This window comes from Lampetra planeri, chromosome 3, assembly GCF_965212315.1.
Source record: "Lampetra planeri chromosome 3, kcLamPlan1.2.h2, whole genome shotgun sequence".
NCBI classification, from domain to species: Eukaryota; Metazoa; Chordata; class Hyperoartia; order Petromyzontiformes; family Petromyzontidae; genus Lampetra; species Lampetra planeri.
The window spans coordinates 2,593,431-2,618,678 of record NC_136109.1 but is presented as its reverse complement, the minus strand read 5'-3'; the positions used below and the strand labels follow the sequence as shown (position 1 = coordinate 2,618,678).

General features: G+C 40.7%; 1 protein-coding gene across 4 annotated transcripts in view; it reads right to left on the bottom strand.

The window, feature by feature from the left end:
* Nucleotides 1–25,248, bottom strand: part of LOC144736356 (neogenin-like) — a 224,647-nt gene that overhangs the window by 181,508 nt on the left and 17,891 nt on the right. For all 4 annotated transcript variants that reach the window (XM_078619017.1, XM_078619020.1, XM_078619018.1 and 1 more), the window contains exon 2: nucleotides 2–322. In XM_078619017.1, coding sequence (XP_078475143.1) covers nucleotides 2–322 — 321 coding nt within the window. The remainder of the gene's footprint in view (nucleotide 1; nucleotides 323–25,248) is intronic.

The window sequence follows — 25,248 nt, the reverse complement described above, 5'->3', positions numbered from 1 at the left end:
CCTATCAATGTAACCGCTGCTGGGCGGCTTATGATGCTTCCAAGCCCATGGACCGTAGCTTCACATTGGTAGCGTCCCGAGTCAATCCTCGCCAGCTCCTCGTGCCCACCTGTACGTATGAGTAGTGAACCATTGGCGAGCAAATGCCTCCGCTCATCAGCTACTGTATCCAGCAGCACACCGTCTTTCCTCCAGCCAAATTTGGTTGGTTTGTCAGAGTCCACCGCACAGCTGAGCACCACAGGTGATCCGGCCACGACCACTGTTCCAGCTGGCTCAAGCGTAAAACGCGGGGATTGTAGACCCTTGGCGCTCACTGCACCTGCACCAAGAAAGAAAACCCATAAGCATACTTATTTAAAACACATTCCAACGATACAAAGGACATACTGTACAAACAAATGGCACCCATACACAATTGTGTGTGTACAGATTTTTACGTTCATTCATGAAACGACGTTACAATAACTTACATCCTATTGTCAAGCCACTGCTGGAGGAATTCATTCCTGTGTCACATCGGCCATTGGTGTTGTTTGACCATTCACCACAGAGTCAGTGTTCATCATGCTGGTCAGTGTGGGGGCACCACCCATGACTAGCCACCCATGACTACTTCAGATATCACTCACCGCCTGATGTTGAACTCAGATCACGAGGTTATTAGCAGTGTGCTTAACCAATATCCCACCACCTCCCCCCCATGTTCATTTATGTATCATGGTCCTCGAAGGGCCATGATACGCTGTACTGTGATGGTATTTAACTCGTTGGGCTACTCTGTATGGTTTTGTGACTGCACTGTGCTGAATGTTATCAATTTGTGATCTGTACTTTATTGAAATACCCTCGTTTAACTGAACTTTAACTGACCACATCTGATCGTATTACATAAGTGGCGGTGTAAAGGGCAGGCCGAGTTGCTAAGAGATGGGCAGGTGTTCCGCGGGAAGAATGGGATTAGTTCCTCCCGTTGCTTCATGGGTTTAGGGGAATAGATGCACTAAATTAATAGAGTGGTCGCCCCAAAAATAATATTTGATGTGGAAGCAATGTGGCCGGTTGGAAACTATACAAAGCTCTAAATAAGGAAGCCAACAGAGTATTACCAAATAATGTATTAATATTTTAGTTTATTCAGTTAGGCCGTTCTGTCGCCTATATTATGTTGCTCTTCCTCAAATGGCTTTTGTGGTTTACATTTTCTCTCTGTTTGCTTCATAACATATCCCCCCATTGCTCAGTTAAATAATTATTTAAAGTGTTAACATCCATTTTATATATTTTTTCCCTCTGTGCATTGTAATTAGTTGTTGAGAGTTCTTATAAAATAACACATTCGTTGACCCAGATCTTTGATAACTAGTTTGGTTTTTAATTGAATTACGTAGTTTTTCATTCTCTGGCTATGTTGAAATGCAATTTGCATCACATCTCTGACAATTTGGATTTTGTCAGTTTAAATGAAGACAATCTCATTCCCGATATCACCATTTGGATTTTTCTACACTGTACTTCACCTCATAACAAAACTCTATACACTCTCTCAGACATTATGCAATATGAGACTTAGAAGCAGTCTGCTCTAAATATGTATGGCTGTATAGCTAAACAGATTATCTGTTTTATGGTCCTGTCTGGACCTGTCGAGGTATCCGCCATAGGAATATCTAGGAGACCCCACAATATTTCCTTATCAGAGCTATGTTTGGACACAGTGAGAGCAGAGCTACTATGTTCTCATTGAGTGTTCTAGCCAAAATAAACGTTCGTAGAATGGAATCATTCATAAGAAAACCATCATCTCCTTGTGAATGTGGAAATTAACAAAAATGATGAAGTTCCCCAACTAGTCTAGCCACGGTAACTGCTACCAGCAGCGCCACCTTCTAGGTGATAACATTAAACCAATATTTTGATTCATAATACATTTTTGGGTTAGGCCACAATGGTTTGGCCAAATTTCTCTCGTAAAAAATCCTCCACCGCCCGACACAGTAGAATAAATAAAAATGTTACATCTACGAGTATTTTACACGTCAATTATTATTGTTTAAGCTCACAGTTAAATTGATTAACAATTCTCACATCCAAATGTAGCAATTAGATATAACATTTTGCTTGAGGCGATGTCAAATATCTTCAGGACAAGTCAGAGTAACCATGTCACCTGACCAAGATTCTTAAATATGTGTAAGAACATCACAGGATCAACCAATCAAATTTAAATTATACATTAACCATTACCAACTGTTTCATTCTAATTGTATTATACTAAAGTAAACTATTTTTTATTTTACCAGGTAAAGCCGACTGACTGCTTATAGTTCTTTTTCAGAAACAACCTAGCCACAAATGATAGCTGAACGAAGTGGCTGATCATGTGGAAAGTTATAACAGCAAAATACTTTAAACACATGCTTATAAATGTGGAGGGAAAGACCGGAGAACACGGAGAAAAATCCACGCAACCACAGGGAGAACACGCAAACTCCAAATATACAGGCATCAGGGCCAGGATCAAGTCCACGCCTCCTGTATACCAGGCGAGGGAGTTAACATCTCGCCACTGAGATGTTAACTCGCCACTGAGATGTTAACTTATATGGACCAATAATGAACATATACATTGTAAATTGTAACTGCTCATGAATATACTAGCCTTTAGCAGGATAGCATAGTGATTTTCACTGAAGTCTTAAATAAGCATTCGGAGAATGTTATAAATTCTAGTTCACGGTAATCAAACAAATGTTAATTCCTACAGAGGTTAAAACAATCATGATGTATACAATGTCAGCGATTTGTGGTTTAACACGGTTGATGTCTATTTATTGTAATTATATCGTATTATTGGATGTTAATTTATTTCAAGCTAAAATGACTGTTACTAGCATAAAAGTTAATGACGAATAAAATATAACTATTTACAATTATTACCCACTATTACAGAAATGTAATGTGCTTGCATGTATGTACATGCGTTGAACTTCTTTCGCACCGTATGTACCCAAATGTGCTAATCGGAGGTGCAGATGTGCTTGTGAATACAGCAATAAACGATAAACTAAGCTATCAAATACCGGACTGCTCACATATTGTAGTGGATATGTTCAAGATGCCTGTTGCTGAGTTATGGAGTAGGAATTTCCCACAACTGGGTCTGATAACGACGACCAATTGTTATGAATAGTAATTAATATTTAATTAAAGATGTATTCAATACAATGTATTCTGTATTGTTTTAGATTATAGATAGATATTTGAAGTAAAGAAGGAAGCATGTGAAAAGCACTTCTCACCAGATTACTGGAGCTAACAATGACTGGAGTCATTAATAATGTTATACATATTATGAAATACATTAACAACACAAATGTTAATTGGGCTTCCAATTACTGATTTAAGGTATTAATGCTCATTTTATTCATGAAAGTGACAGCCCTGTTGCTTAGGTGACTATACACGTTCCAGCAGTTATTCATGGTAGTACGATAATGACATTCAACATTTACCAATCCATTTGTCTTGACAGCGTGAACAAAGCAGAAGAAAGAACACTGGGATGGAATGAAGAATGGGTATTTCCTTTTCAATATTCAAGGCTGTACACCCACAATTCAGGATACTAATCCAATATAGCTGGAGTAAAGTAAAATAATTTGGCTTCGTACCACGCAAGCTGTTATGATCTCATATATAAATTACCTATTTAGATTTTGTCTCCTAATGTTCACTTTTGAACACGTATATGACTTCCATTAAAATGTATGCACTGCCCACCTCCTCCCCTTGAAGGAGGCAGCTGAGTGTAGAGTGATGCTGCTGCCAAACCCCGAGCCCTGTTCTTCTTTCTGGTCTCATCACTGCCTCTTGACTTTCCTGGTCCCCATTCCACATGCTGGAGACTCACCCAGGCCCTGCCATGACTTTACGAGTGGCGCAAAGACTCTGGGCCTGCAACAGCTCCATCCGGAATGCAATAACTTTATTTCCCCCCAATGTAAGAGCGTTGTTACCGTATCTGTACTGTGTCTTCAGATGTGGTCACAAATGCTATATAAATATAAATTGTTGCGGTTATATGATTGAGGAACATGTAATGCATGACATTTAGATTTATTTACCATTTCTTATGTCATAAATTATTTAATAAACAACCAAATCACAACGTTACATATATACCTACACTAATTGTTACATGAGTTACAGGTATGACCTAGTTCTGAGAAAGAAACCACCTTAATATTTGTATCTTTCAGATTTCTAGGGTAAAGCAGACTAAATAATATATTTCAATTAGTTGCATCAATATAAAATTGATGCAGCTGCTTTATCCCTCTCAATCCAGCTGTATGGATTCAGATGGGGTCAGCAGCTGATGTCATTCAACCACCATTACACTCTGGGATTGCCTCCAAATAGGGTAAGAACATCTAATGAGAACAAGCGCTTATAAATACAACATTACAAAATCCCTGCCAGAGGCAATGTGTGGATATACTGGATATAGTTTGGGGATTTCAGTGGTCAAATCAGGGTTGAAAAGAAAGCTCAGAAATACACATTCTAACTCTTAATATGGGGTTATGCAAAAGATGCAAAAATTCCACTGACTTTTTAAGTATATTCTGAAATGAATAATGTATTAATATAAATTATGTTCATTAAAATGCATGTAAAAGAATGTTAAACATTTTTTTTTAAATTAAAACAGGTCTGTAACATTCATCTCAGAAAAATACAATTTAAGGAGCATTTTAAAGAAAACATTTGTCCAATTCTTTTACTGGTGTGTCTAATACAGTTATTAATGTGCAACATCAAATAAAATATCAGCAGTCACCACCTATTTTGGTATCTACAGGTATTCCATTTATAGGGAACGTGCCTTATCAACTCAAAGCGCCTTACATCACATTTCATTCCAATGCCCAGCTTTAGGTTTATTACCTAGGGGACCCCTTGATTGCAGTTGTCCCTGAGAGGCATTTGGTGAAAGCAACACCATCCTGCCAGTGGGTATTAGTCTGTGAGTAAAGAGCAATGAGTATTTTTTTCAAATTTGTACCATGATACCAACACATATGGCCTACTCTTTTTTGAATAGTGTCACGGGATCTCTAACATTCACTGTGAAGCAGATGGTGCATATATTTTGGTTACATATATGCAGTATTATACAGGGAGGCTGGGGGCTTGAGTCGCAAACCACAAACATCTGTAACAAGTGGCAAACGCAGTACTGCATGGTCATATAACGGAACTATCCTCACACTTTCACAAGTAACACAAACTCGGTCAAATTTGTATGAGCTTCATCAATTGTAAGCAATATTTACAATCCCTGAAGGTTGATTAATTTTGATGTATATTTAACCCTAATATGATGGAGGTACAGTATATGCACACAATTAATTAAATACTAATTTATCCTGAATAATATAACAGCAACACTGTAGGTTCATATTATATAGCAATCTAATTTATCTTATTTGGAAAAACAACTCTACCATTGTGTACAGTTATAATATCTTGTCCACCCTCAATAGACATTAAAAAAAAGTATTTACGTGCGTAATTATTCTTATTATTTTCTCCATTATTACTTTACATATACACCACACAAATTCAAATCCTAATATAGACAGTGATATATTTGCTGAAGTTAAGTCATTAAAACATACAATGGGGATTAATTACAGGAAAAGTTAGAACTTAACAAATACGGCTGTAAAGTTGGATGCCAGATAAATAAGAGCCAAACAAAAATAATGTACACGTTTGCTTAAAAATCAAGGATATATATAAGAGGCCTGGAGATGGAGGAACGAGATTGAGAAGGCTGGGGACGAGTGTGGACTGAAGGAAGGAATAAAAGATGAACCCCCTGCAACCTTGTGTTGTCTCTCCTTTACAGTACCATTGCTAGCAACCCGGAGGAGGGACAGATCACTCCTTATACGGCCGCCGAAAAGATCTGCCCTCCCAAAGGAGGTGTTCTTAGAGGCTAGGATAACTAGCCTATAGTGTCTGATGAATGTTTGCTGTGACTTTCAGGTCGCAGATGCTAATGTTGTTATATCAACATTGTCCAGTGGGTAGTGACTTTCGTTGATGGTTGTTAAATTGTCTCCTTCAATTATATCAACTTAGGCACTGTTGTGAAAAGGCTCAATTTGATATCAATACAACAGTTTGGCACCCAAGAATATCTCAGCCTACAATCTCAAGAGATATATTGTGCAAACGACTAAATATATATAAAAAACCTATTCAGAAAATATTATAGATGGGCATGATATACAGTACATGAATCCCATATATGTAAGGGATGCATTCCTGGAAAATGCTACTTAAATTACTTCAAGCGAACTCTAATCTCCCATAGACAAATGTTCAAATCCTTTCCAACAAAGAAAATTAAGCATATCGAAAGGAAGCCACTCACTTTTATTGAGCACATCAAATTTGATTAATTCCGGGGTCAAAATAATAACTTATCTACTTTTGAGTGCAAATAAAAGTGTGTGCATTGAAAAGCCTGTTTTTTTTAAATCCTTTATATTAAGTTCGCTTGCTTGCTTAGGACCGTGCAAATCTTTCGGTCGTTTTTTAACCCACTTCCCGTGATCCAATCGAGCTGACATTTTCCACACAAACTCGTTGTGCGTGAGAATTAATGTTCGTGAAATTTTTTTTCCAAAATTTTACACTTTTTAGGACAAAAATATTATATTTAATTACCAATTGCTTAATGGTGCAATGCAATCATCTGATCCATAGGTGGCAGCCATCTCAAGCCAGAGGACGAGAGGACTCTAGCCGCCACGCATATAAAGGATTTATAGTGAAAAACTTTGTTTTTACGGGTTATACTTATTACCGATTTTGTTCGTGTACTTGTTGTTCGCGCGCTGAGGAAAAGGGACGCACAGCGGCCGCTCCGGCGCCATGACGAGCGGCGATATAAGCGCTTCTTTCATAGGTCAAAGGCTGGCCAGCAACGGCGCGCTGCGATTGGACCAGACAACTGCCTTCTAGATGGGCGCGACCATTCGTGATTTGTAAACAAGTAAACCCGTAAAAACAAAGTTTTTCACTATAAATCCTTTATATGCGTGGCATCGGGGCGGCTAGAGTCTTCTCGTCCTCTGGCAGCATTAAACAATTGGTAATTAAATATTTAAAACAATTTCCCTAAACAGTGTAAAATTTTGGAAAAAATGTTTTCACGAAAATGCATTGTCACGCACAACGAGTCTGTGTGCAAAATGTCAGCTCGATTGGATCACGGGAAGTGGGTTAAAAAACGACCTACAGATTTTCACGGTCCTAAGCAAGCAAGCGAATTTAATATAAAGGATTTTAAAAAATGGCGAGGGGGTAAAATCACGGTATTCATTACCGCTCCCCACACACTCACACTTTTACACACAACACACACGTCTGCACGCGCACACACATGCAAACACTCACGTCCAGCGCCAGGCCGACTCATTTACATCTCGCGGAGGATCACTCATCAGAAAAAAAGTTCCGCGCTTCAGTTTGCAATTGCGAGTTCGCGTTTTAAGCAGGGGCGGTTTCTTCATTAGGGCGATTGGGCGACGCACCACCAATGTCATTCAACCACAGAGTCACGCTAGCCGTCACTGTGCCTCTGGATATAGTCCAATCAGCGTCATGCTACGTTCTGTGGAGTACCGCCTCTTTTTGGGCGATTTCCCTCCAGCTGAGAATCGCCCCGAGTGGTCCCATAGACTTACATTCAAAGATGTTTTTTTTTCGAACGGGGGCGCTGCAATGCATTCTCTATGGCTTCCGGGAGGGCTCGCCCTAACGTGCTTACGTCATCATACGTGCTTACGTCATCATACGTAAGCACGTTTCATCCAACAATATAATTTGTCGCCACCTAGTGGAATCTTTAATAAAATAAACTTGAGTGGTTTGTTTTAATAGTGAGTATAGAAACAAACAAGATGTATTGTAAGAGTCACTTTATTTTTCATTAATATTAAAGAAGTGAAGTTGCCTTTACATGCTTAAGCTGTTAATTTATCCATTGCATGGGTGGACCTTATCCTTATCAATCATCCAGACATTTGCCCCCCCTGAGAGATTTTGCAGGAGCCGCCTTTGGTTTTAAGTCAATGTCATTTTTTTTAATACTTCATGGAAGTACAGGTGTTCGTAAGTCGGATGTTCGTAAGTCGATTACTTTTGTACGGGGGCTCGTTGTTGATGGTGTGTGTGTCTGTCCTTGTTTGAAAGTGTGCGTGTGTGTGCGCGTGTATGTGTGTTTGGGGAGCGGTAGTGCAATGGTTAGCGCGCCAGTCAAAAGTGGCCAGCCGTGGTACTGCCCACTCACCCCCTCGTGTACCGTGCCGGCCTTCGTAGGCGCGACTCGCTAACAGCACCTGCCCCAACAGTCTGTTAAGGCTATTCGGGGATCATTGTTGGTGTGTGTGTCTCTGTGTGTGTCATTGTGTGTGTGAGTGCGCGCGTGCCCCATATGTATATCTGTGTTGCGTGCAATTGTGGTGACTCATTTTGGCCCTTCTGACAAGCAAGCAGCATCAGGACTCAAGGTAAGTGAAAATAAAAGAGATGTGTTTCTATTCATGTTACTTTATTTATGTTGTATTTATTAGAGTATTACATGCAAATGTACAATATTTATTCCTATTTACAAGTTTAACAAGGCTTAACTTTTTTTTTAACCATAACACATTTCATAATACTGACCAAATGAGTTTTTAAATGCAGTACATTACTGCCCCGACTTATGAACCGTTCGACTTACGAACACGTCTCATGAACGAATTCGGTTCGTAATTTTAATTTTATTTGACTATATTTTTTATTGTGGTGTTTAGCTTTTATTATTTTCTATTTCTTATTTTTATTTTTTATTATATATATATTTTTTCTATCTACGTGACTTTACCGAAAGAACCAAGAAAACGAAGACTGCCTGTACCCAAATAAAACATTGAGAAAACCCATTTGCAAAAAGAAGAGCAACGCTAAAATTACACAAAGTACCAAATTACATAGTTAAAGAGTCAGACAAGGTCACCCACTTTCTTTAAAGTTATTCACAACAACGGCAAAGATATTTTCTAAAATGTAATTTGTAAAAACAATGCATACAAATTAATGCTGAGTACAACCATCTCAGATGTACTAATGACACAGTCATTAAAATGTCTAATGTGAATTCAATGCATGACATTTTTGAACAATGTTTATAAATAAGACTCCGAAGTTGGGCTCAAAATAAACGATTAAACCAAAGATCATGTACAGCAAGTTCACTAAACAAATGGAAACATCGAGTTGTGGAACTGGAAAATATAAAATGTGTAATTATAACAGGCATGGAAGATGGACAGGAATAAAATTGATAAAATAAATAAATGAAAGGCATAGAGACCAGGTTAGATTGCATTAAGAAACTGAACTTGTTCTTGAAAAGTAACATTTCAATGTACCTAAAGAACAAAGTTTGAAATAGTGCCTTTGATAAATAGTTCATTATCAAAATTGTAACAAAAACTGAAAAGTGCACAATGTAGCACGGAGAGATGCATGTTTGTAATTAAACGGTGAGACTTGGGCAGAATACGACAATAGACATTGATGCCCAATGTTCAAGAATAATAATGGCATTGCCGCTAAGGAATGGAATGCATCCAAGAGGACCTCCATGAAATAGGTGAATTATTACATTGCAGGATCGTGACAGATGACTGTGACTGGGGAGACCATTCAGTAGTGGATTGACCATGGCTGATGAACAGGTATTACAACCATGCAGGCCATTAAAATCCTATCAAATTGAAGTTCATGCAAATATAGTTTAACTGCCATTAAAAAAAAAGTTTTCAAAAGTAATTTTAAAGATAGCATGTATTTGAACTATAAAAAATTCAATGGTGTATCATTATTGCAAACATCATAATTAAACACGGAAATGTGTAGAGTAATGTATTTACATGGAATTGTAAAAACATATTTACTCGATGTACATTACCGTATTAAAAAAACATAACAGGAGTGCTTCAGTGGCTCATGGGGTTAACATCTACATCACAATATATACAACATGGGGCCAGAATCTTATTCTGGCTTGCAGTCCCACATTACCATTGAGGGCAAACATATACTTGTGCGTGAAGTTTCATAATCTCAACCCACTCAACAATGATCGCACAACAACACCACCATGAAAAAACATGGTTTCAATTTAGTAATTTCCTATCCTCAAGAAACATAATAAAATTCAAGAAAAGTTATTTATAAAATTACAAGTGAGCTTCCCAGAGTTCATCATTTTTGTTTGCTAGGATAAATGATTGTATTTATGAAAGAATGGTTCTAAGTTACTATTTTGGAAGATTTGATTTTCACATTTAAAATATGGATTTTGAATATAATTATATGGAGCATATAATATTAATTTATTGCACACACTATATTGCCAAATTCCCAGAAATGTCTGTGTCTGCAGGAATCAAGCTTACAATGTTGTAAAGAATCGCTGAATAGTGAATGTTCTAACCATTAGCCATTACTGTTGCCAAAAATGGCAAAAGGTATCGAACAAACGAGACAACTAGTTTGTAAGCTAAAGTGCATCCAACTTACTGCTAAATGGTTAAAATTTTACTTTAAGATATCTAGGCTATGAAATGTTTACACAATCTGTTTTTAACCAATTTCCAGATATAAAAAATATTTATTATCACTCTTGTTTACCCAGGAAAGCTTCACTGTGTGTCATGACTTTTTAGGAGGGTCCTGCCAAACTTATGCAGTTGAGGGAAATAATTGTTGAATAATATTCCAAATTAGTAATTTGCAAATGTTTCAAAATTGGACCATGCTCTTGGAAATGACGTCAAGTGATTTTTAACGTCCACTGTGAAGCAGACAGTCCCTATTTTTACGGTAAACCAGTGGGCATCTGGATTTGAACTGTGAACCTCTGAAATAGATAATTATACAATGTTGCATCGATTGTCTTTCAACACACTGGTTTGATAAAAATAAATTGGCATGTTTTCTTCAGGTGACAACTTGATTTGTTTAACTGTGTTGGGTGGAGGAGGGTGGACAACACCATTTGGCTTTACACTTTTGCAATCTATTCAAAAAAAATTATGAATCAAATAGAAGAGATGCTTGATATGAAGCTTTCGTGACTGCAGGAATCCATACTCTTTGCACCCGAAACGTCGTGATTTATTTTATTGTATACCTACATGACTTTACCAAAAGAGCCAATGAGTAAGAGATGCTTATGAAATGTTTTCATACAATTCTTCCAAATGGTCCCACCTTTTTGTAAATGGTGAGGAAGAATCTGGAAATCACTTTTCTTGTGCAAATACCCCTGGTTATGTGTTTCACGTGACCTAAAAGTGCACCTGGCCTGGCACAGGCGCCGTGGTGACGTCACCGTCACTTAGTGGCCAATGGCGGATATTGTTTACGTGTTTATTCCAAAATGTGGTTTCACCACCATTACATCAGTTGAAACTACAATATATACATTAAGGGATCTCAAAGGTGCGTGAGAAAGTATGTATTCACAGGCAACAGTGTGTCCTTTTAATCCGTTCAAATGATAATCATTTAATGTACAATCCCACTTCATCCACTAATACCACATCTGCACTTATAACATATTTGGCCAGCGGGTTATGCATATTTAAATTACTGTATATGAATCGCACTGACAGGGCATGGGCTATTTTCAACAGCGCACAGTGGGGGGGGGGGGGTCCTCCAGGAGATTCGTGACAGATTTCGCTTCCCAATTACGGAAGTCAATTCCTTGGATAACTCATTAGCATTTAAATTACAATAATTCCGACAGAGCACTAATAGACCTGAATACGGGTTTTCACAGGTGCCTGCCGACACACTCCATCTTCATAGAACTGAACGGCTATTTCAGCAACGCACCAGGAATCTAATACAAATTGACAGAGGCTCCTCCCCCGGTGTGGCTCCGACAAGGCAGCACTGATATCGCGTTACCTTACAGCGACTAAACCACCAGTGCATTACAAGCGGACTGCGCACCACTTTTCAACGCAGATTTGGGAATCTCAGCAACCTCAAAATGCGCATAGCCGGAAGATCACCCCTGTGATCTGGAAAACGAAGCTCATTTAGTAAACCGTGTACAGCGGGAACGCGCGTTCGATAAAACCACGTTCGGTGAGGTTTTCCTGCATACATATTTCACAAAATTAGAAAAACAAACACATCCCGTGTAATTCTAGATTTGAAGCTTTCGTGACTGCAAGGATTCATACTCTTAGGTTTTTTTTCCCGGTAAAGTCACGTAGGTAGAAAATGAAATTTTAATTAATAAAAGTAATAATAGAAAAAATTATTATTATTACTTTTATTAATTTCATTTTTTACCTACGTGACTTTACCGAAAAGCAAAACTAAGAGTATACATCCCGTGCAGCCTATATTGTCTTTGTTTTGCAGGGTTTTTTATTCGTAAAAAGCAATGAAGAAAACACCAACATACTTAGATTGTAAATGTGAGTTAGATATGGTAACACATTGGCCAAAGCTCTTCAGTTACATACATTTTTACTGCAAAATACAATGAAACATTTGTTAATTTTCTTTTCCCGCCAATTTTTCCAATTAAACAAAATCAATATTCTCTCCAAAGTTTACTGGAAATATATTTTAATGGATTAACTGGAACATTTCCTATAACATAATCATACTGGTAGGAACCACCTGGTTCCACCAGCCCGCAGGGGATTATTGTGACCGTCCGTCCGTCGTGCATCCAAAAATGAGAGGGGTGGGGCTGGGTGGAGAGGGGAGGCTGGGGAGGGGCTGGGTAGGGAGGGTGGGGAGGGGCTGGGTGGGGAGGGTGGGGCTGGGTGGGGAGAGGGTTGGGTGGGGCTGGGTGGGGCTGGGTGGGGAGGGGCTGGGTGGGGAGGGTGGGGGTAGGTGGGGGGTGGGAGGGGTGGGGCTGGGTGGAGAGGGGCTGGTCACCCCGTGGTGCCCTTATAAAACTCAACGTTTAACCTACTCACGCCGGCTTGTGCCCGCCCTCACAGTCGGCCATATTTGCGGAATACACCACGCCGCCGTTGACCCTGGCCATTGACCGAGCAACCCAACGTTCCTACCAGCTCCCTCCGCAGGAATGTGTTTAAATTAAAAATTGATGTAATGTATACTCAAGTGTCTACGGGCAGTCCTCGGCTTACGAACATAATTCGTTCCTGAGAACCGTTCATAAGTAGAACGGTTCGGGAGTTGGAACACAATAATGAACAAAAAGGGAAGCATTGTAAAACTCATAATTAAGAAGAAATATTGTACATTTGAATGTAATACTGTACAAAAAATACTATATAGTAAATAAAACAAAATAAAGTTAAATAAATAGAAAAAAAAACTTTTATTTAAATTTACCTTGAGTCCTGATGCTGGCTTGCTTATCGGAATGTGGGCAATGAGTCACCATAATTGTACACACACATGGGACAACAACAACAACCGCCATTCGCCACTAAATGGCGATGACGTCACCATGGCGCCTGTGCCAGGCCAGGTGCACTTTAAGGCCATGTGAAGTGTCGAAGACTCTCTGAGAGGTCACAGGACAGACCCAGGTGCCATGGATTGGCTGAGATCATTGGCAGATGCACCAACTGTGCCAATTTTCTGTATTTTAGCCACCCGGTGCTCTGCTCACTATTGTGAGCATCGCTCCTCTGCCCTCTGTTGTTACTGGAGGGCGACTGCCTCCAACTCCCCAACAGCATCCTTCATGAACCCCCTCCACAGAGGCCGATATTGACACTGCTTATACCAGGCAGCGGCAAGTCCAATAAGCTCCACATCCTTCTGTACCACATCAGTCCATCTCGAGTCCGTGCCATGCCTATTTAGCACCATCTATCCGGCCGAACAGAAGCTGCTTGGGGGCATGCGGTGGCTGGGCATGCAGGCTACATGACCCGGTCAACGCAGCCTCGCTTGCCAGCAGAGCTCACTGATGGGACAATAGTACCCCGGCTCTCGCATAATGTCCGTGATGCAGTCATTAAATCCTTTATATTAAGTTCACTTGCTTGCGCACTTACGCACCGTGCAAATCTTTCGGTCGTTTTTTAACCCACTTCCCGTGATCCGATCGAGCTGACATTTTGCACACAGACTCGTTGTGCGTGACAATTTATTTTCGTGAAAAAAAAATTCCAAAATTTTCCACTTTTTAGGAAAAATTTTGTTTTCATATTTTATTTAAAATACCAATGTGATAAAAATGAAACTCTTACTCAAGAAAAACAGAAATGAATAATAAAATAAAACCGTTGCCACACATATAAAGGATTTATAGTGAAAAACTTTGTTTTTACGGGTTAATTTTTTTTTAGTCTGTTGATGGTCAGCGATGCGGCAATCGACTCATCTTGACTAGCTATACACGATGCACTATTCAAAATTGAATTTTTCGATAACGGATTTTATTATGCTGTTTGGCGTTTCGACATCGTGGAGTGGCACTGATTTCAGATTGATTGGTACCCCAGTCGCGGAGTTAAGTACACCCCTGGACAAAAACATAGTGTTACAGAAATTAAATATTTAATTGCCTCGGACATTCTGTATTATTTGGTACCCCGGGGTACCGCCATAAGGATCATTTAATGATGCACTTACCCAGGCAAGTGCTTAGTTTTATAGAGGCTGATGGTAAGGCCCCACCTCTTAGTAGCATGCTTCAGGTCAAACAGCAGCGCCTCCAATTCACGGGGCTCACAAAGACAATACGAAGATCCCCCGTATAGCCTGAACAGACTGTTGGGGCAAGTGCTGTTAGCGAGCAGCGCCAATGAACGGCACACGAGGGGGTGGGTGGCCAGAACCGTACCCGGCCGCCTTTGTCTCCCCAGTGGCGATGTTACACAACGCACAAGGTAATCATTTGAGGCTGAGTCGACCTAGGTGAGGCCCAGGACCTATTCAGGTAATCGTCACGGGTGTTGATCGTGAGTCGGAATTGAACTTTGGTCACCAGGTTGGTAGCACATCGCACTAACAATTGCACTCCCGCTCCCCCCCACACACACGCGTGGGCACACATACACACACGTGCACAACAACAGAGCCCCCGTATAGCCTTAACAGACTGTTGGTCAATTCCTGTTAGCGAGTAGCACTGATGAAGGCCGGCACGGCACACGAGAGGGTGGGTGGCCAACACCACTCCCGGCCGCATTGTCTCCCCAGTGGCGATGTTTACACACCAGGTACTCATTTGAGGCTGAGTCGAGCTAGGGGAGGCCCATGACTGATTCAGATAATCATCACTGGTGTTGGCAAGAATCAAACTCGGGTCGCCACTTTCCTAGCGCAGCGCACTGACCACTACACTACCGCTCCCCAATCACTAACTTTACACACACACGTGCGCACGTGCACATACACACGTGCGCACGTGCACACACACACGTGCACACACACACAGTCCCAAGTGTGAGGTCGACTCAGTATATCTCGCGGATGATCACTCATCTGAACAAAATAGTTCTGCCATTCAGTTTGTAAGTGCGAGTTAGCGTTTAAAGTCAATACTAATTAGTTTTATATTTCATGGAAGCTGGTTCGTAAGTCGGGTGTTGATAAGTCGAGGACTGCCTGTACTGTATGTATAAATGCTGTGCAATGTTTAAAAACGTGCATAGAGTGTTGTATATCCATGTGGCTGTATCTCCTTGTGTCAATCCAAGAAAGTGGGTAAGTGTGTGAATGAGTGAGTTCATGAGTTTGTGCGTGGGTGATTGAGAGTATGTGAATGAGCTAGTGGGTGCGTGTGTGTGAATAAGTGAGTCAATGAGTGGGTGATTGAGTGGCATGTCCAGGTGAGAGATGGACCCCGCCTTAAATGAGTACCTGGCGCATTGTATCGTCATTTTCTGAGAGTACATTCGCAGTTGGTAAAATGCTCACTGCACGAAAGAGGAGAGAAGTCATGGCAGCATTTAATTGTGAATGTGGACATGACCCACATCAGCAAAAAAGCATGGAAAACCATCGAAAAGCTTAACAATAACCCAAGGAAGGCAGTGCAACACTATAACGTTAATGAAGACCAGGTCACGCATTAATACCTAGAAAATGGCAGGACACTGAGCAGGCAACTCAAAACATGGCTCAAGTGTCAAGAAAACCAGGAGATGATCTATTTTGGGGCAGAGTACACATTGACTGAACTTGTTTCCAAAATAAAAACCCTTACGAATGCTTAAGCCACCGTCATTGATGACATTTACACCAAGTACGTCATGCACTCTGGACCAGTAACAAAGGACTGTTACTTATGTTGTTTAATTCATGCTCTACCAATGCCCAAGCCAAGGACTTCAGTAAACTTCAAGCTATGCTAACAACTGTCTGGGTTATCCATCTATTACACCAACAATAAATTATATATTATTTGGGTCTGTCGGTAAAGCCACGTAGATAGAAAAAATAAAAAAAATATTACGACGTTTCGATCGCAACACAAGCAATCGTCATCAGGTGAAAAATAGCGAGAGAGCTGCTGAGGCAGGATGTTATGAAGGTTTGAGATGGGTGTAGCCCAAGGGTCATAAGCGAAGTGGGCGGGGCTAGTGAGAAATTTGCATGTAAATGTAAGATCGGAGAGCTGAGCTCTCTCCCTATTTTTACACCTGATGACGATTGCTTGTGTTTCTATCTATGTTTCTTTACCGAAAGACCCAAATAATATGAATCCCTGCAGTCACGAAAGCTTTAAGTCAATAAATTATATGCCAACCCAGCTAGGATGCAAGTTAAGTTTCTTCCATCTCTAGAATTGTGAGACCTACAACTCAACCTAATGCACACGATGCTTCAAGGCACACCTGGAAAACAAAATGCAAAGCCAGCACCCAGAAAAACACTCAAAATATGGAACCAGCCCAGCAAGAACACGAGCCACTGCACTCACACATTCCTATGTTATGGCTGAATATGCATATCCAGTGTGGGATAAATCAGCTCATGCAAAGAAGCAGGAGTCAGCTGCTGATACATTTCCAGATGGATAAAACCGATAAATGTGAAAAGCATGTATATGCTTGTCGAAATGGCCCCACTGGACATTAGGAAAAGCAGTCGCAAGCAAATTGAAATGGAAAAGACAGGTTTGGGATATCAGACACCCACTACATAGCCACACCACAGCTCTAAGCCGACTGAAATCGTGGCAAAACTTCCTAGCCACAACAGTATTACTTCGGAAATCACCGACGGCTACATGACTGGAAATGTGGTTGACACGGCTCAACACAATAACCAAATATGTCAAAAAGTACATTAACGTTGCTGAATATCTCACCATTTGTGCTGAGGAAGATTAGTCAAGCTGGATATGTTTAAATCAACTCAATAAAGGAATCAGAAGGTCAAAGTTAATACACTGAGATGTGTGACTCAGGTGAAACGCAGACCATGGAACATATATTTGTCTGTCTGCTTTTGTAGGAGCTGTTCACTATGGAGGACCTCGCCAGGGCTACAGACCGGGTCATATCAAGTACTCGATAATGGATAAGCATATGACTGTGGTGGCAGGACATGAGAAGATTACTCCCAATCATAAAACTAAGCTTTAGGTCAGCTCTTTCCACAAGCTTAGTTTTTAATTCTGTGGCTGCTGACACACTGCATCTCCATAGATGTGAACCAAAAACAGAACCCAGCCTTGTTGAGGGAAAAACAGAATAGGCAATGATAATATAGGGTACTGGAACACCACAACATAAAATTATGGCACCACAACCGCAAAGCGAATCACAGGGCAGCCATCCAGTAATGCCAATGTATCTAGGTGATTGACATAGCCCTTGCTGCACAGGGCACAAATATCAGGAACATTGCCAATACTCTAACAGCTAATCTAATGTTATTGGAGGCATACTTCCATGGCTGGAGACTGACCAAATCCCTCCAAAACAACCACAAATGCTTTCCACCTGAACAATCATGCAGCAGATGCCACCCTTGATGTGTCCTGTGGTAGCCCTGTGCGCTATGACCCCCCTCCAAGATATCTAGGGCTTATCATGGATGGAATACTGACCTTCAAATCTCACATAAAACTAATTTGTGAAAATACTAAATGAAGAATTGCCCTTCTGCAGGAGGTTGCAGGAACGACCTGGGGCACCTCAGTTGATGTGATGCAAACTACCACCCTGACACTGATCTTCTAGTATTGTGCTGCAGCCTGGTCTGGGAGCTCGTACACATAACGGATAGATGCGCAATTAAATTATGCAATATACATTGTAACAGGCGCATTGAAACTGACACCAATCCCCCAGCTCCCTTTTCTGGTTTACATTTTGACAACTATCCGCCGAGACGTGCAAACTGCAAGGCAATTTACACATTTTATTTACAATGACAACTTACCTATCAACCAAGACCTCAACAAAGCACAACTCCGCCAACTCAAGTCACAATCCGCTTCTGGAATCGCATCGTCAAACACCCAGAGCTGGAAGAATGCTGGTGAACAGAGTAGAACAACGTGGATATCCAGAAAAAACACATAGTTTGAGACCCAAACATTCCACCTGCTGGTTTATGTCATTCCTCAAAGACACTGGTTTACCATCAACCACTTCAGAAAAAACAACAGGGCAATGCACACATCTTCTCCATGAATGGAAAGTTAAAGAAATGCCACAATGCGATTGTGGCCCTGCAATACAAACTATGGAGCCAACCAATGAAGTATGTGCTCCTTCTACGAAGGAATAGCAAAACGACACAAAATCCCTCTCCTGAAGGCCTCTCTTCGTCTTGACTTAAAGCTTTCGTGACTGCAGAAATTCATATTTTCTTTGAACCTATCTACATAACTTTACCGAAAGACCCAAAGAATACCTCTCTAATTGTTTCTCAATATTGCCATTTAGCTCCTGAACATATTGCCATATGCAAGAATAGAATGCAAGTGATCGTGCCTGGTGTGTGGTGAAATGCACACAGGCGGCCTACAGATCTGCAAGGAGAATGCCTGCACTAACCCAGGAGAGCGGCATCACTCTCATGGATTGCATCACCCAGAACTATGCACTCCTTTAATATTATAAGCCTGATTCATCTACCCATTTTGTGTTAATCCATTCACATTTCAAAGAGGCTTAATTGCAATGCAAACGTTTATTTCATTTAAACGCTTCGCATTGTGAACTCTTTGAAGTGTTGGAATTGCGTAGGCGCAGATAGAATCGCAAAGCTGCAGAGAGAAAGGTAAAATTCGGCAGCTTTGTCGGACCGCAAACTGCGTTCCGAAGCAGTGAACAGGCCTAACACAAAGATTATTCGGAAACGCCAAAGGAAAGATGATTATTTCGCATTTTCTTTGTTTTTCATCAGCACAGCTAGTTTGTAATTTGTTAAGCAGAATACTTTTTTATTGGATGTGAAGTCTTAAAAATGCTAAACCTTTAACATTCCTTAAATAAATGGATTTTTGTATTGCAAAAAGAACGCCGGCCTCTTTTGTAATAATAATTAAATATCAAAAGTTGCAAATGCACAGATGCTGATTACACGATGCGCTATGGATTACTGGGGGAATTAACCGCTCCCAGAAGAGATTCAGAAATCGGAAATCCATGATGCTAAAATCCGCTTTTTTTCCTCACAGATTTCAGGATGAACGGTTCCTTGATTTCAAGAGGATCCACACATCATGGGTAATCCACAAATTACAGGAACTCATGGATTATTGGAGCATGGATTTCTGGAGTATCGCTGAAATGCAATATACTATTTTCTTTTTTTATATAGTGCTAAGATAGCACGAATATCCTCAACACCAATACTACTAAACGTTCACCACAGCCAATATGGACAATAGGATCTTATTGTGCAAAACCATTTTTTCCTATACTTTAACTGCCTTTTGATAAAATAACAATGTTTAACCTAAACGAAATGAAACCTGAGTTTTCACACACAAACAAGCCCACAGAGAAAATAGCAAAGCAGCAGAGAATTAGCTTTCAGAACACCCATCAGTTACGCCAACATCATAGCATTTTTTCAGAGGGGCTGTGAGAAAAAGAAAATCAAATTATACATATTCTTAGGTTTTTTCGGTAAAGTCACGTAGGTAAAACATCAAAATTATTGAAAATAAAATAAAATAAAACAAAAATCACGACGTTTCGGAGGCAACACAAGTCTCCGTCATCAGGTGGGACCATCACAGCCGAATTAGCTGCATCAAGTGATGCAGCTAATTCACTTGATGCAGCTAATTCGGCTGTGACGGTCCCACCTGATGACGGAGACTTGTGTTGCCTCCGAAACGTCGTGATTTTTGTTTTATTTTATTTTCATTAATTTTGATGTTTTACCTACGTGACTTTACCGAAAAAACCTAAGAATATGATTCCTTGCAGTCACGGAAGCTTCAAATCTAGAATCAAATTATACAATGCCATGCATCCCCCATAATCTTGCCTATAAAGTAGCAATTTGTCTTTGTGCAGCCTCGGTGCAGGATGACAGGTTCAGCATTGACAGCCTGTACTGTGTCATTGCTCGAGGCAAGCTCTGCCTGGCTTTAAAGTGCTCACCACACCAACTCTTCCCCACAGGTCACTGTGCACTCGCCCATTCTGCCCAAATCACGAAAACCGCAAGCACACTCGGCTGTGATTAAACAGCATTGAATTCAAAGAACGTGTTTTAATTCACATGTTTTGATAAAGGGTTGAACTGTGCCCAACAAAAGAGAGTATTCCTTCAAATGGGGTGTTGTCAAAACACTCAACTACATGGATTTAAATGATATTGTAATGTTTGGTTCACATAAAAAAATTGTAATCTCCAGTGCTGCACTTGCCAACTATTTCAAATACAGTAGAGTATACCTGATGTCAGGTTTTTCTACTGCTAGCTTACAACCACTGTTTCAGGTATCAGTTGCGTATTTTTACATGTGTTAGTTACATTAAACTACAATACAGGATATTTATGAATACATGTGTAGTGACATAGAATCGGTCACGTAGCAGAATAGCGCTGGTTGCTGGCAAGGAAGGGGATATACAGCTACAGCAGCCCTGACTTACAGCAGGTCACGTGATAGACCGGAGAGGGATGTAAGAGAAAGGTTACGGAAGGGGCACATCGAGAACGCATTAGTAAGTTCCAGAAGGGGGGCGTAGCCGGGGCGGAGCCACCAGGCCACGCTGACAGAATAAGAGGGGCCCCGGGAGGGGACCTCGGGGCTGTCGTTTGGAGTGGGATCCCGTCGTGCTGCTGGAGTGAGTCTTCGCCGCCGTCCCCGTCTTCACCATCTCGGCGTCGCCAGTCAGGCAGTCTACCAGCTGTCCTGACTGGGAACTGAAGTTGCTAAAGTGTGAAGTGTTAAGGCCGTGTTAATAAACAGAATGCCTCCTACTCTTAGTGTCTCTGAGTCAGTCACTACACTTGTATACCATTAAGAGTGACCAAGCTGATATTACTACTCGAAAAGTCCAGTAAGGATTCACTAAGAATATTATGAACAAATACAATACAATAAACAAAACTCAGTAATATGTATGCTCATAATTAATGGATTGTTGCTTCTATGCAAAAACCCTTTGCTAATGGGAGGTTACTGGAATTAATTATGTAATCACAACAATTACATATAAATCACATGCACTAATTACCTGGCTGATAAAGTTCCAAGTCAAAAAAGGAAAAATAGACTTTATATTCCATTGTGTAGCTGGCGTCAACTGAAGCACCTTTGTAAGAAGTGGAGGTGAATTTTTTTAAAGATATGAATAAGTAATAACTGGGCATGCTTACAATAAAATATGTTGCAGCCAGACTCAAGGAAGCCAGAATGTGGGGTAAGCTGGCAGGCTATCTGAATTGAATAAATACAATTAACAAATAAATAAACAAAACCCCAACCGAACATTTCTCACACGCTCTTTAAAGCTGTGCACGGCAGACGGAAAGTGTATGTGCACTAGCAACTGTACAGCTACATAAATTGCAACTCCAAAATATAACCCATCCAGAAATGCGTGAAACATTATGTATGGCACCCTCAGGGTTTGCGAAAACTCCTGAAATCTAGAGGGGCACAAATCCTGAAATCCATTCGTTATTTATTTATTTTTAGCATCACAGCAACTCCTAAAATCTCAGTATTTGTTTTTGGGAATTTTAGAGCCGCATAGCGATTTCCTCCGGTAATCCACAGCACACTGCAACACCGCTCAACCACGCATCCGCAATATGTAGGAGGTGGCGTTAACGATGATGCAGTATGGCAAGATCCGACTTACGAACATTTGCACTTACGAACCAGCTTCCATGAGATATTCTTTTTTATCATCAACTTGCAAAAGTGAACTCGCACTTGCAAAATTAACTGTGGAACTATTTTGTTCAGCGGAGCGATCCTCCACGAGATGTAATGAATCATCGCATCCCACTGGGAGTGAGTGTTTGTGGGTGCGTGAAAGTGAGTGTGTGCACACATGGGCATGTTTGTGCGTGCACGCGTTACCTTGTGTGTGTGTGTGGGGAGCGGTATTGAAACAATTGTGGATCCTACTTTTTGAGCTAAGCTTATCACTTTTTTTCTTCCTTTTACTCTTGATCTCACTTCCTCGACTCACTTGAGGCTTAGACCTCGTGATTAAAACAAAAAAACACAACTAAGGCAAATATAGCACAAAAGGCAACAGCACTTAAAGATGTGGACCCTGGCATATGGGCTACAAACTGCTCCTGTACAGTGAAAGTACCCCAATACCCCTCCCCCAGGATGTAATGTTGCCAAATCACGAATAGTCGAGGGAAAAAGGTGCAAAAGTTGAACTGGTATACATATATAGAGGAGAGAAATACGTGGTGCGCACAGTTAAGCGGGTGCAACTGAGGGCAAACAGGTGTGCACGTTGCAACACGAGGTTTGCACCTACAAACTGACAGTAGTTAAGGGGAGAAGGGGGTGCAACCGAGTTCAAACAGGTACTACGCTGTGACCGGAGGTTGGCGCCTAGGAGATGGGAGATGGGGGGTGATGATAAGAGATGAATGGGACAACTGACGCCGGCCTGGTGGCAGCTTAAGTGGAAGCACGTGAGGACTCGGGATGAGCAGGGGGATATAATCGGGAGTGTATGTGAGCGAGGGGAGTTGTTGCCGGGAGCCAAGAGTGAAGACATCTCGCCGCTGCCGCTCCAGCCGTCAACAGGACCTCAACCCTCATGCGGTCGTCGGGCGGGTGTTGGCTGAACCCCCCGCCTGAGACAGACAGGTGAGCGGGTCTGAGGGAGCGTAGGTGAGGGCAGCGGTGGAAATGCGAAGTTGCTGTGTGCAGTCACTGTGTGCGGAGCTGCTATGTATAGAGTCGCTGAGTGCGAAGACGCTATGTGCGGAGCCGCTGAGAGCAGAGCTGCTGAGCGCAGGATAAGTGAGGTGCAGAATAGAGAAGAGCAGGGAGAAGTCAAGTATATGTGACCATACAGATAGTTATAGGAGTGCCTATAACTGGCACAAGAACAGGTGAATAAAGTGTAAGCAGGTGACTTGTTACATGTCGGTGTGATTCATTTTTGAAGACACTACACATATGTAAAATCGCATACAGTTGAAATTCACGAAAGTAAAATCCTCGATTTTAAGAACTTTCACTGTATTTAAGTGCGCGAGTGTTTTAAATTCCCACTCCTTAAAATATGCCCTACCTAAGTACATGCAGAATTACTGAGCCTTCCGCATGATACTTGCATGCTGCCAATGCCATAGCAGTATTTCAATTTAAGTGTGCTGTGCTAGTTACTTCTTTATTACTTTTTTCTGTCTGAGTGTTCGAGAGTGGTGTGCATACTGCTTCTTTATTTTAAAATAGAAAAAAATAACTACCTTAAACGGCCAGTAGTGTTTGTTTCCATTATTTACTATTGTCGTGATGTGAGAGTGTTTGGGTGTTTTTGTTATGAGCGAGTATCTGTTGTTAACATTTATTTGTTAATATTTTGTTACATTTGTCAAATATATTTTACTACGGGCAATCCCCGACTTACAAGCGGGTTCCGTTCCAGAAACCCGTTTATAAGTTGAAATAAAATGTGCTGTATTTATATGCCCGTACGGTCAGTGTTGTACAATGTGTTACGGTTCAACAAAAAAGGGAAGCATTGTTAAACTCATAAATAAGAAATATTATACATTTGCATGTAATACTGTAATAAATATAAAACATAAAATGAAGTAATATAAATAGAAAAAAAATCTGTTTTATTTTCACTTTCCTTGAATCCCGATGCAGGCTTGCTTGTCGGAAGGGACACAATGAGTCCCCACAATCGCATACACACACGGAGGTACGTGCACGTGCGCATGCACACTCACACGTGCGTGCACACACACACTTTCACACACACGTCCATGCACACACACACTCCCAGTGGGATGCTGGGACTCATAAAATATAGCGAAGGAGGATCGCGCCGCTGAACAAAATAGTTCCGCAGTTTGGTTCGTAAGTACGACCCAACATTCACCAGTTGGATGGATTAATAATAATAATAACACATTTGTATCTCGGAAACTGCCTATACCGGATTATGAAATAAAATATTTCACAAAAGCTAACATATCTTTTAGTGGGGCAGTTTCAGGTTCACTGCTGTAAGTTTTTAAATTAAATCCAACAAAATAGTATTTTTAAAGAGCTAAAATGCGTATATTTACCCAAGACGACAGTCACTAAATTACAGGACATATTCCAGTACTATATTTGCAATGGTATCTCATCAGCTTTCTCTAATTAATTTATGGGAATTAGTATAGGAATATGGGATTAAAAAATAAAGCACATATAATGTAGATGTGTGGCTTACGGGCTTAAATTTTGCCAGCATCGTTGGGTTCGAATATGGATGTTTTGTTAGCTATTAGCTGACAAGGTGACACTGTGTCACTGAAGGCTTTATGGGGAAATGTTATTTGCCTCAGGACATACAATATTTTTCAGATAGCATACATAAAAAACAGGTGAAGATTGTGTATATGGTTATTTATTGTATATATTCTACAGAAGAGATAGCCATAGGCAGATGAGGAGAGTAAGGTCTTGAGCATGGACTTGAACTGTGGCAGGGAGTCGCTAGTATGGTTCAAGGAATGTTA